An 11,933-nucleotide genomic window follows, 5' to 3' on the forward strand; every position below is an offset into this window, starting at 1 on the left:
GATGAACAAAGTCTCACTTTGATTTACTGCTAGTAAATATAATGCGTGTTTGTATGGTTTGGACATCATCATCATCATCATCATCATCATCATAATAATAATAATAATAATAATAATAATAATAAACGATCGTCATTATTATTATTATTATTAGTAGTAGTAATAGTAGTAGTAGTAGTAGTAGTAGTAGTAGTAATAGTAGTAGTTGTAATAGTAGTAGTAGTAGTATTTTAAAACTGTTCCGGTTTATTTCCTCTGTCATGATTCTGTCACTTCCGCTTCAGTTGACGCAGGCGCTCTCAGCAGGTAACGTCCAGAAAAAGCGAACCAGCGTCTCAGGTAAGCCACATTTTATATATTTACTCTCTTCACAGAACTATTTCGTGTTCTTTACGAACGGAAGCAGCTTCCGTGACATATCCAGGAGTCTGAGCGATTTGTTTTATCTGTGTTCATGTAGCGTTAGCCTGCTCCATAACGCTGCGTTAGCCACTCTTGCTAAGCTAACGTTGTTGCTATGGCTGTGTACCGCTGACCAGCCTTGTAACCTGACTGAGGAGCTCGGGCAGCCCCGGGGGGAAGCCGTGGGAATTTCACTGTTCACAGGTTGTCCGGCTCGCCTCTCCTCTTAATTTATTAAACCTGGCTTGAAACCGCTAAGCGTCTCTTTTAAATTCTGCTCGGGAGCTAACGTTAGCTGGATTAGCTTACCTAGTGTTCAGGACATCCCCATTTAGTTTGTGCATAAATTAAAAGCGAAGCGGTGTCCAGTATTCTGCACTTGTCCTCCATATGGGATACAGACTAAATACACATTACACAGTGGGCAGCCTCAGTGTGGGCAGTGTGTGTTGGTTGCCATGTCGACTCCTCAGTGGTGAGTCGGTACAAAGCAGTGTTAAACTGGCTTTAGGGAATGAAACCTGCATGCAAGTGGTTGCAGGTTGCAAATAACATTTTTTTCTGTTGCTGTGCCACCACTAAACCCATGTGGGTCGTTGTCAATGGTGGTGCAAACCAAGTCAATTTTTTTCATTGGATGGTTGTCCCCTTGAAATATCACAACACTGTCAAATTTATTTATTTTTAGCACAATATCGCTATTAGGCATCTTGGTTTTTTATAGTTAAATTCAGTGTTTTTAATGTATGTTCTATGTAGAAGTGCAGTATAATAAGTCTGTTGTTAATGGTAGAGATAGCAACAGTGCTGATTCTTCAGCCCTGTTCATACACATTATTCTGATGACAGTGGTGAAGTGAACACTGTATTTGATCTTGTCTTTTTGCCCCCCCCCAGACTTGACTTTCTTCTTCAGACTGCGCCCCCCCCCCCCACCCTCAGGAGTGCTGCAGAATCGCTGGGGTTTTCAGTCGTGTTTTCTGAGCTGCCAAAATGCCAGGCGCACTTGCAGATTCCAGTCAGATAATCTGTGAAGTATGGGCGAGCAACGTAGAGGAGGAAATGAGGAAGATCCGGCAGATTATCCAAAGCTACAATTACATTGCCATGGTAAGAGACAGTCTTTCAGTGAGGAGTCTCATGATTCTGGCAATATAAAAAAGCAATGGCTTTTGCTAGTAAGAGACATAATGGGAAGTGTGCAAAGCAATTTTCTCATCTTATTGCATCATGTTACATTGAGTAGAGCCAAGCCATATAGGAGTGAAAACTTTCACCAAAATCTGATTAGTGTTAGGTCTAGTCTTGGGTATTGTGTGTGTGACTGTTTAGTTTACAGTCAGTTCTTGACCTTCAAAAAATACAGCTAGTAGAAGTGGTACACAAACCAGTTTCTCCACCATAGTAGCAGCAAATAGACCAGAAAATGTTGTCTTGTTGTTACTTTGCTGTCATGATCACTGTTACTGAACTTTGAAGGTCATTTTAGAACATGTAGGAAGTCAGTAATGGAAGTATGGAAGTAGAGCTGCAGCTATTGAATATTTTAGTAATCGAGTATTTGACCAAAAATTTTATCGAGTAATCGAGTAATCGGATAAAATGCGTTTTTGCCAAGATAAAGAGCAATTATGAATACACACACACACACACACACACACACACACACACACACACACACACACACACACACACACAGCACAACATCGCATTGGAAATTAATATAACAGCAGTGGCCGTAATCAGATGTCTGTGGCAATGCGACAAATCTGTCTCCACGTGTTGCATGCCACGTGGTTTTTGGAATGAAATAGTTCGTTTTAATAGTCTAACACATTTCTGTTCGCTTTCTTCCAGTGTTAATTTCGTCGGCTATTTTTCAATTTAGTTTTAGTTTTAGTCTTAGTCTTGTGTCAAATGCCCTTATTAGTTTTAGTCATATTTAGTCAACTTGTATTCTTTTTTGTGTAGTCACATTTTAGTCAACGAACAGTCTTGGCATTTTAGTCTAGTTTTAGTGGACTAAATTACAAAGTATTTTAGTCTAGTTTTAGTCAATAGTCTTTTTTTAGTCTTTGACCTGCATCATGTTGGCTTTTTTTTTTTTAATTTAACAATATGTTAAATCATTATTATTTTAAAAATGTAAATTGCTTATCAAATAGACCTAACAATTCAGCCACCAGTGAATGAGCAGTAGTATGCCTGTGATAACATAGATTGAAAAATAAGCCGAAGTGAAACCTCTTCTCTGAATAGACAAGCTAAGCCAGTGTGCTGCTGTTAGCCAGTGAAAATACACGAAGAGTTGCCACTAAGAGTGGCAACTCCCTTCTGACATCTTGCCGCTACTTCTCAAAATACGCCCGCCTCCTCCTCCTTCCTTTGCGTGCGTGACTTAAGCACGTTGCGCCGGTTGTGCCACATTAAAAATAGTCCGTGCGAAACACCGCAGATTTATACTTTTATTTATTTATTTATTAAACGATTCTTCGAGGCAGAAAAAATTACCCGAGGCAAAAAAAGAATCGAGGTACTCGCTCGAGGTTTCAGCTCTATATGGAAGTAGTAGATTTTTCCTAAACTGATGTTTTTGTCCAGGACACAGAGTTCCCTGGAGTTGTGGTCCGACCTATAGGCGAGTTTCGCAGCACAGTAGACTACCAGTACCAGCTGCTGAGGTGTAACGTGGACCTGCTCAAAATCATCCAGCTGGGTTTGACGTTCATGAATGAGGACGGAGACTATCCGCCCGGCACGACGACGTGGCAGTTCAACTTCAAGTTCAACCTCACGTAAGTGATCCCTTATTCTCCACAGAGCACCGCTGTGCTGTAGAGTACAGTTTTTAGAATAGGACTTTCAAATAATTGTTGGTTACCGAAATTGCTTTAATAGTGGACAGTCTGGGTCAGCCAACATCCATTCCTGCCTGTCCATTTTTTTTTCAGTGTCTAGACAGACATTATACAAAGTTAGATTGTGGGAACTGATTCAGATTCAGATTCAGATTGCTTTATTTATCACCGAAGGGTAATTCAGTTTCTACAGTCCCGACTTTACATAAACAAAACAAGCAAACAACACATTCTCCTACACACAGTAACAGAGGAGGCAATAAATGACCAGCGGGGAGATGAAAATACAAACCTGACTTAAGGAATACAAAGGAACAGCTGTTTAAAGTGCAAAGTGCTTAAGAGAGTTCATAAAAAATACAAGACTGACTAAAAGAAATAGAAACAGCTGTATAAAGTGCTTGAGTATACTGCACAATAATGTTGCTCTGGACAGAGTAAAGTGCCACAGAATATTGCACCCGGAATATAAACTTATACAGAGCCCTAAAGGGTTAGTGCAAAACACTGTGCAAGGGACCAAAAGAACAAAAAGAGATCTACACTGTATTCAGCAACTTAATGGCAGAGGGAATGAACGAACTGGAGTAGCGGTTTGTCTCTCTGGGTCGGGGCAAGTAACACCGCTATGACGTCATAAGTGTAAATTCTTTTGATAGAGCATGCTGGCTGTTGATGATGCTTTTTGCTTTCTGGAGGACCCCACGCTCGCAGAGAGAGTTTAGATCAGTCAGCTGCACTTCAATAATTTTTTAACTTTGACGACACTGGAACTGGCTGGCCATATGGATTTGCTACAAAAGAGCCACGTTGATTGGTAACAAAACATTATTTAAAATGATGCTGTTGGTAAAATAGTGAAAGTGACCATTATAGCAGTGGATGAAGAAGTTTGTTTCCAAGCCGCAACACAGAAACTGGTAATCATTTTTACCTAAAGCCTGTTTATAGTCATATGATGGCTGGAAGCCTGAACACTACCGGGTTACTTTGAAACTGCACATGAAAAGAGAAGCAGGAGAAAAAAACTGAGAAAGTCATGCAGTTGTCAGACTGGTAATTAGCCTTGATTTAAGTTCAATTATACAATTCCAGTAGAAATTGTGCACAGTAAAATATGTCAGTGAAGATCAACTTTGCACCAGCACAGTAATGTCAACGCAGACAGCAGCGCTGTGATTTTGCAATATTGCAAAATCTAGGGTGTTTTATTGGTTGGTTATAGGCTTAATCATTAATCATTATGTGAACTTGTTTAGCATTAGATAGGACATTAAAAAGTCAGACATAAAATGAAATGTGTATTGAAGCATTTTGATGTTTTACACTGAAGTAAAAAATGCATGAGTGGTGTAGTGTTTAATAGCATTGTTTGCCAGCTTGTTGTCAAATTCAAGGTTCCTCTTCCAAATGTTTCCCAGTCCCACCAGCACTTACTGATGTTCACAAGCTCATAATACATAATCACCCTTACTGTCGTATTAATCAGCTGACTGAAAGGCTTTATACTGTCATTAACAGTTTTGAATGTCTCCATGTCTATGTGGTTTCCACAGAGAGGACATGTACTCCCAGGACTCCATAGACCTCCTGCAGAACTCGGGCCTCCAGTTCAAAAAGCATGAAGAAGAGGGGATCGACACGTTGTACTTTGCAGAGCTGCTCATGACCTCCGGCCTGGTGCTTTGTGAAAATGTCAAGTGGCTCTCTTTCCACAGGTTTGTTTGCCTTTGGTCTGTCTGCTCTGATTCAGCGCGGTCATGGTCAATGACAAGCCAGAGGACTCAACTTTATGAATCTTAAAATATCAGAAATGTTGTGTTACAGGTTTCTCTCAGGCAAAAAGGCTCATAAAGCCACATAAAAAGAAAGAATAACAGAAATACATCATTCTTTTATATGGGTGGAACAGTTTATTTGTTACACTGATGAAACAACTATTAAATTCAATTCTGGTGGTTCAACAGCTTTGATCTACTACAAGAAATAAATGAGAACAAATTTCTTGTACTTCAGCCTGAATTTATATGAACTGCAATGGATTAAATCATTTATGATTCTTAAAAAAAACACCTAGCTGAAAAAGAGCAGAGTACTATGAACTGTTGCTGTTTATTTAAATTGCTTATAATAAATTATGTTAAAGTAATTGTGATGTATACATTTTTCATACTTCTAAGCAAACAAAGTAATCTTATTTTGCTGTACGTTTTTATTTAAACAATATTAGTAATGAATAAAAAATGGCAACTCAGATCTTGAATTGAGTTGGCGACTGGTGTATCAAATTGAATCTCTGTTAAGTCAACGATTCACACCCCGACAGTTTGACTTCAAATTCAGAATGGATATCAGTACGAGGATCCCCTGTTGTTTAGAAAGAGTAGTCCCAGCATGTGTCAGTTTGAGCTGGCTGACATTGTGTCAGTGTTGTGCTGTCGCTGCACACTGAGCTGTACTCAGCCTTCTTTCTGTTCTTTGCAGCGGCTACGACTTTGGCTACTTGGTCAAGCTCCTAACAGACGCTCGGCTCCCCGAGGAGGAACATGACTTCTTTCAGATCCTCAACTTGTTCTTCCCTGCAATCTACGATGTCAAGTATTTAATGAAGAGCTGCAAGAACTTGAAGGTAAACAGCAGCATCCACATTTCATTTCAGCCTGTGTCTGACTGCAGCGTGTCTACCTGACACGTGTTTAATGTTGTGACACTACACTGAAAGATATTTGCTTGTAATGTCTTAGTATAGCCCTTAGTATAACTCCAAACCCTTTGCGTGTAATGTCTCAATATTAGGTGCCAATATCTAATCTGACTGCAGTTTGAGGAAATTTTACCATTTGTCTGAATGAGTATGGCCTGAGGGAGTTTATGGGGCCATTTGTTTGATGTTCAGTCGTAGTAGACCTGAGGCTCAAGAAAGTTTCTCCTGAGACCTGAAGCTTTTTGGTCTGAGGAGCGGTGCCTTTTGTCTGATTAGTTCACAAAAGAGAAACATTACCAGCATCTGGAGCAGGTAAAAATCCAGACCCACTTCTGTACCGTAGTTTGAACCCAGTGTCAAAATGAATCAGCGGTACAGGGGGGCGCCGTTGGCCCTGGTGTGCTGTGTCTGTGTATCACAGAGCATAGCATGACCTCAAGCATATTGTTGTGATTAAACCACAAGTTCATTACTAATTCATTATTGAGTTTTTTTATAATTTAGCTGCTGAGAAAATGATTTCCAGTCCTTTTCTAGAGCATCCAGTTCCTTATTGGTGACTTTATTAAACTGCTCATTTAAGCTGCTTTTTTAAGTGGAGGTTAGTCAAATTCATTTTCTTATGCTTTTTTGTTTTCAAATTGACTGTAAAATCATTGTAATTAATTTCTTCTTCTGTCAGTTTGTGGAATGGAAACTGTGTCAGTGGCTATAGTTGAATAGGTAAACACTTTGTATCAGCTCGCTTGCAGGTATGGAAGGTAAACAAGGCCGGGTGAACAGAAATGCAGTGCGAGTGCTGTTACTGGGAGATATTGGCACTCATCAGAATGTCTGTCAGCCAATCAAAATGCAAGACTACAACTGACAGTTTAAGAAGTCTGCCTGTTGTGTGTGTGTGTGTGCAGGGAGGTTTACAGGAAGTGGCGGACCAGCTGGAGCTGAAGAGGATCGGCAGGCAGCATCAGGCTGGATCAGACTCGCTGCTCACTGGCATGGCTTTCTTCAGGATGAAAGAGGTACGTGCATATTGTTCTTGAAGAAAGCCTTCTTTTTTTTCCAGAAGCCTTTCTTTTAAGTTGCAAATCAGGTTCCAAGGGAAGGGTCGGGTTTTTTAGGCATCTCAGAAGCATCTTGCATAACCCTAGCCCCCTAAGTATTTATAATAATGGAAACTCTCCATGGAAAAAAAACTTTAACATTGAATAAAGTAAACCACAGTTACAAAGGCAGCCAGACAGGTGATTCATATAAAGGTGAATACCAGTTATTGGTGTTTTTCTGCTTCTACAAAAGATCTGACAACTAATATTTGACATTTCAAAGCAGCATGAGATGGCAGACAGAATTCAAAGAGGTCACATGGTCAGTACACTTGCAAGTAAGTGCTCATCAGCAGGCATGGATGGAAGCCACAAAATTATAGCCTCAAAAGTCACAACAGAGTTAAATTAACATTTAGGTGACACAACATGAACACAAAACTAAACTGTGTGAGGTTCAGGAAGCTGCTCTTTATGACAGAAACCACTTGTATTCAGGGTAGGGGCACAGAGAGGCAGAACCACATCAGTTCACCTCATTTGTAGGGTAAAAACTACTTAATCAAATAAAAGCTTTACAGTCAGCTCAATCAAACTGAAACTGAGAACTTGATGCAGTTTGTTGAATTTGTTGAGTGAAATAGTGCAGAGTGCAGTCCTGAAAAAGATTTGATAAATGTTACTGTGCTAGTCATTTTAGTGTGGTATATATTATATTTACTTGCATCAGTCTAAGCATTGCATTTCCCTCTTGAACCTTAAGTGTTATTTCATTTTAAGTTAAGTTTTAAGTTTTTTCTTCATAATAATTTGATAATTTGTATTTCTTTATTTATCTTACTTATTTTCAGTTGTACAGTTGCAGAATTTCAAGTGGGATCCCTTTGGCTGTTAATATTAACTTTTCTCAAAATGTTGATTCTGTGCATTCCCAGTCAGGCAGTAAGTTTGTTGACACAGTTTTGGGTTTCAGCAGTCTTAACTGAAATCTCCTTTTTTCCCAATCTCCTCTTTAGCTTTTTTTTGAAGACAACATTGACGACGCAAAGTATTGTGGGCGATTGTACGGCCTGGGCTCGGGCTCCAGCCAGCCGCAGAACGGCATCTCCAGCTCTGCCCAGGAAGAAACCAACAACAAGCACTGACCGACGGCACGGTCCCTCAAGTGCAATACGCACTTGTTTTAACCCAGCCAGCAAACAATTCTCCTTTCCCATAATCCCCCCTGCCCCCTCACCTGACCCCAAAACAAGAGAAAAAAAAAATCAGTTTCTTTACATTTCTCCTCTGATTGACTGCCTGGACTCTTACATCAGGAGCTCCAGTGAATCTCTCACTGGCTTCCTCATTTCATTTTCCTCTTTTACTGAGTATAATGCCATATATTCATAACACTTAAGTCATTTTTTAATTCTTTTTTTTTTTTTTTTTTTTTTTTTACACCATTCTAGTGATACCCCTCTTTTGACAGCATGGGACCAGCTCCTGTATTATACTGTGATTTCAGCTTCATAGCGTTTCTGAGAGCTCCGCTGCACCTGTTTTCAGGAGAACTGGTGTTTCCAGGGCCCATCAGACCCTTCAGTTCACACTGCGTACGGCTGTGTTGTCGCTCTCATCAATGGGACTCGTCGCTCGTTAACAGGGTTTGCATTTTAAGTTATGCTGGAAGAGCATGTAAATTAAAATGTACAATTTTGATGACAAAAAAAATGTTTTAGCTTTTTCCCACTGAAGGCGACTTTTAAAGATGGGTGTCAAGTGTGTGTCTGTCTGTCCATGGTTATGAATGTGTCTCATCAAGCACACTGCTGCTCTTCTGTACATTCGCCCTTCTTCCCAACCCGACCTGACCACCAGAATTGTTTGTCACGTTTACAGATGTGGTTGATATTGTTTTTACATTATGCATTGTTTTAAACACTTGTATATTAAATTGTTTTCTATTTTGAATGTAAAGTTTAAGTATTTCATCTCTCTTCTTTTCCTTAGTGGCCACATTCTAACAGACACAACTATTGAATGTTTATTTTAGTGATTTCAGATTTGAGGCAAGGCCATTTTAATAATAGCACTTCTCATACACAGTGAAAACGTTCAACATAGTATATATGTCCCATGTACATTTATACACACATACAAAGCCATGTATACATTTTAAAGAAAATATAACACATTTATAATATAAAAAATACAATTATAGGGTACAAATTAAAGTGGAGAAAAGCAGAAGCTTAAAAATAAGCATTGACAAATTCATTACCTGCTGTTAGTTCATTTTGATTAACAAAAAAAAAAAAAGGAGGATTCTCATAGACTTCAGCACTTTGTGATCTGAAATTCTCTTCCGATCAGCTTGATGTCCAAAATTAGTAGCAGGATAAGCCCCTGCTCATTTTCAAGGAGGTGCTACAAGGATGTACAGGTTAGAGTCATGAGGAGCATATAGCATGCTGGAAATGAGGGCAATTAATTTTAATATGTAAGAATAACGTGGTTCTGTAATAACCGAATGACATTATGGATTTTAAATGGGAAAAGTAAATTGTCATAATCAGTGTTAACTGAGAAAGCTTTTCTGCCAGCTTCTTTAGAAACAAAAGGAGCACAAAAGAAAAGCTGAGCAAAAAAAAAATAAATAAATAAACTGAGCAGTGTGGTATTTAGAAACTGCTTCAAAAAAAAAAAAATACAAACCAATTCAAGTTTCTCTAAATGCCAATGAATGTTGACATCAAAAGAAAACCAATTAAGTGCCTCAGATATCGTAACGATGGGAAGTACGTCTTACAATAAATCTACAATAAGCTCATGAACATTCACAGATGCAAGATGAGACTTGTTGGTCTTTTAAAAAATAATGAGCACATAATCCAAAGTAGACAGCAACATTTTAATGACTTTATTCTGATATCACAAGAAAAAAAGTATTGATCGTCTTAAATTTACTTTAACAGCAATGTCGGTGAGTACATGAAAGTTCCAGATCAATAAAAACACGGAGATACTTTGTGATGTTTGCTCTAGGTAATAAGAAACCATCGCTGAGTGTGACTGAAGGTCTGTTAGGAGGAGCTGATGATGTGCCTGTGCCATTACAATTAGATCAGGCTGAGAAACTGCCCTTGAATTGATTTGCAAGAGTGACATTGTGCCCGCAAGACCAAATGCCTGAATTTTTCTGGTGTAGCATGGAGATGACTCAAGAATGTTCCTAGGATGATTCAGAGGTTTAAGAACTTCTGTCTGTAGCTCAAGGTTACTCACTCCAAATATTCAAAAGGAGATAAGCCGACCATAACCTGGAATCCAAAAAGCTGCACTTCAGAAGGGACATGTTCAACTGGAGCACATACACTTTCATGGTTCCTGTGTTCTCATAATTAAAGCAACAGTGAGAGGTTTGTTAGTTACAAGGACATTCAGCGTCTGGAGTGCCAGGACACACACACACACAAAAAAATCTGAATTCCAGGAAAAAGACCTATTTTTCCTCCTTAAGGATCAATAGTTCCACCACAAAGTTCAATCATCCAAACATTTCACCTGTCTGAATGAATCACCTGATTATCTTCTGAATGCACAATCTAACAAACTCACTCAGAGGCCACTGTTATCTTTTTGTAACCAAAGACTTTATTCAAATATATAGTTGTACAGTATAAGTGCTTTTTTCAGTTTGGCTTTCTTTCCGTAAGACAAACTCTATCAAAAGGAAAAACTCAGGTGAGGAACTGCCGCGCTGCGTTCTGGATGGAGTAGCTCGCTCCGTATTTGCGGAGCAGATCTCTGGCGTCTTGCTGCTGGGAATCGGAGACGGCGTTTGACCACTTCCCAAGGTACAGGAGCACCAAGCAGCACTCCGTCAGGTCTGGGTGAGGATACATCTGAGAAAAAAACAGACCAAAGACACGAGGTCAGTTTTGGTAACCTGCCAAAGTCAAGACAAGTTTTGATTCCAGTCTCTGTAACTTGTAATACTCAGAAACTGTCCCTTGAACACAGGAACCGTTCTGAGGAACCAGGAACCTTTATCCCTGTTTCCACCAGAGGAACCAGTTACTCTTTTTACCTTTGGGGATGAAAACAGAAATAGTACTCTTCAAGATCTCGGGGACTGTCAAATTGCAGTTTTAGCACTAACATCCCTAATTGGTTAAACGTATGACAGAAGCACTTCCACTTCCTCATTTGTCTCGGGCTTAGAAGACTCGCTTTACATTGGTTCACTTGAAAAAGGACAGAGGCCCAAATCATCAGGTGTCAGGTTACCTATCTATTATACATACACATACCCCACCCCCACCCCTATAGTAACAGCATTATTGGCAGTGAAAAGGTGTGTACAAGGGTTCTACCTTGACGGTATCGGGCAGCTCAGCCAGTTTTTTGTGGTACTCCGACATCTTGGTGGACAAGGACATCAAGGACTCCTGCTCATCAGGTCTGTGGTGGGAGGGAACAGACACATGCTTAAAAAAAAAAAATAGACATCATATTGTTAAAGATTCAGTTAGCACACAAAAGAGCAGACAGATGGCCTGAAACTGAAACTTGGAGGAAACACCATCACAGCATCAAGAAAACATTGAACGTGGAACGGAAAGTGGCAGACTTGTCTCTGCAATATGAAAGTCCTCAGACCCGCTGTTGCTTTCAAAGTCTCTTTGAATGACGCTGTACAACTGTCAACTGCAGTGTTAGGGTTAGTACTATGTAGCACTACTGTATATCATCTGAAGTTGATGAACAAGACACCCACAGTGCAACAGTTTTCCAAACCTTCTCTTAAGAGATTGAATTCTATTAAATCTAAAACCAAGGTATTAAAAAAATTATAATGAGAGCTGGATCTGAAAACCCAGTCCTTTCTTAATTCAATCTTAAATGTTGCTTTTGTATTTATTTTTTTAAAACTCAAGGCAG

General features: G+C 39.5%; 2 protein-coding genes across 3 annotated transcripts in view; one reads left to right on the forward strand and one right to left on the reverse strand.

Moving 5' to 3' along the window:
* The first annotated feature begins 265 nt into the window (after window positions 1-265).
* cnot8 (CCR4-NOT transcription complex, subunit 8) lies at window positions 266-8,972 on the forward strand. Of its 2 annotated transcripts, none has more exons than XM_030068217.1 (7): window positions 266-339; window positions 1,300-1,512; window positions 3,004-3,197; window positions 4,817-4,978; window positions 5,745-5,889; window positions 6,873-6,983; window positions 8,024-8,972. In XM_030068217.1, the coding sequence occupies exons 2-7, from the start codon at window positions 1,396-1,398 to the stop codon at window positions 8,150-8,152; spliced, it is 858 nt and encodes a 285-aa protein (XP_029924077.1). In that variant the 5' UTR covers window positions 266-339; window positions 1,300-1,395; the 3' UTR covers window positions 8,153-8,972. The 2 variants fall into 2 exon arrangements, with proteins under 2 accessions (XP_029924077.1, XP_029924078.1); XM_030068218.1 differs by lacking the exon at window positions 266-339 and adding an exon at window positions 432-606.
* A 1,646-nt stretch (window positions 8,973-10,618) lies between these two features.
* The window catches only part of gemin5 (gem (nuclear organelle) associated protein 5), a 31,004-nt gene continuing 29,689 nt past the window's right edge, over window positions 10,619-11,933 (reverse strand). Inside the window, exons 27-28 of the mRNA XM_030068215.1 lie at window positions 11,366-11,453; window positions 10,619-10,894 (exon numbers count right to left, since the gene is read on the reverse strand). Coding sequence (XP_029924075.1) covers window positions 10,730-10,894; window positions 11,366-11,453 — 253 coding nt within the window. The 3' untranslated portion in view covers window positions 10,619-10,729. The remainder of the gene's footprint in view (window positions 10,895-11,365; window positions 11,454-11,933) is intronic.

Source organism: Myripristis murdjan, chromosome 14 (genome assembly GCF_902150065.1).
Source record: "Myripristis murdjan chromosome 14, fMyrMur1.1, whole genome shotgun sequence".
In the NCBI taxonomy this organism is placed as follows: domain Eukaryota; kingdom Metazoa; phylum Chordata; class Actinopteri; order Holocentriformes; family Holocentridae; genus Myripristis; species Myripristis murdjan.

Bases quoted from the DNA above. Each gene is read 5' to 3' on its own strand.
- cnot8 (XM_030068217.1), top strand. From the start codon at position 1,396: ATGCCAGGCGCACTTGCAGATTCCAGTCAGATAATCTGTGAAGTATGG. The intron at 3,198-4,816 runs GTAAGTGATCCC...TGGTTTCCACAG, and splicing joins AACTTCAAGTTCAACCTCAC to AGAGGACATGTACTCCCAGG. The intron at 4,979-5,744 runs GTTTGTTTGCCT...TGTTCTTTGCAG, and splicing joins AAGTGGCTCTCTTTCCACAG to CGGCTACGACTTTGGCTACT.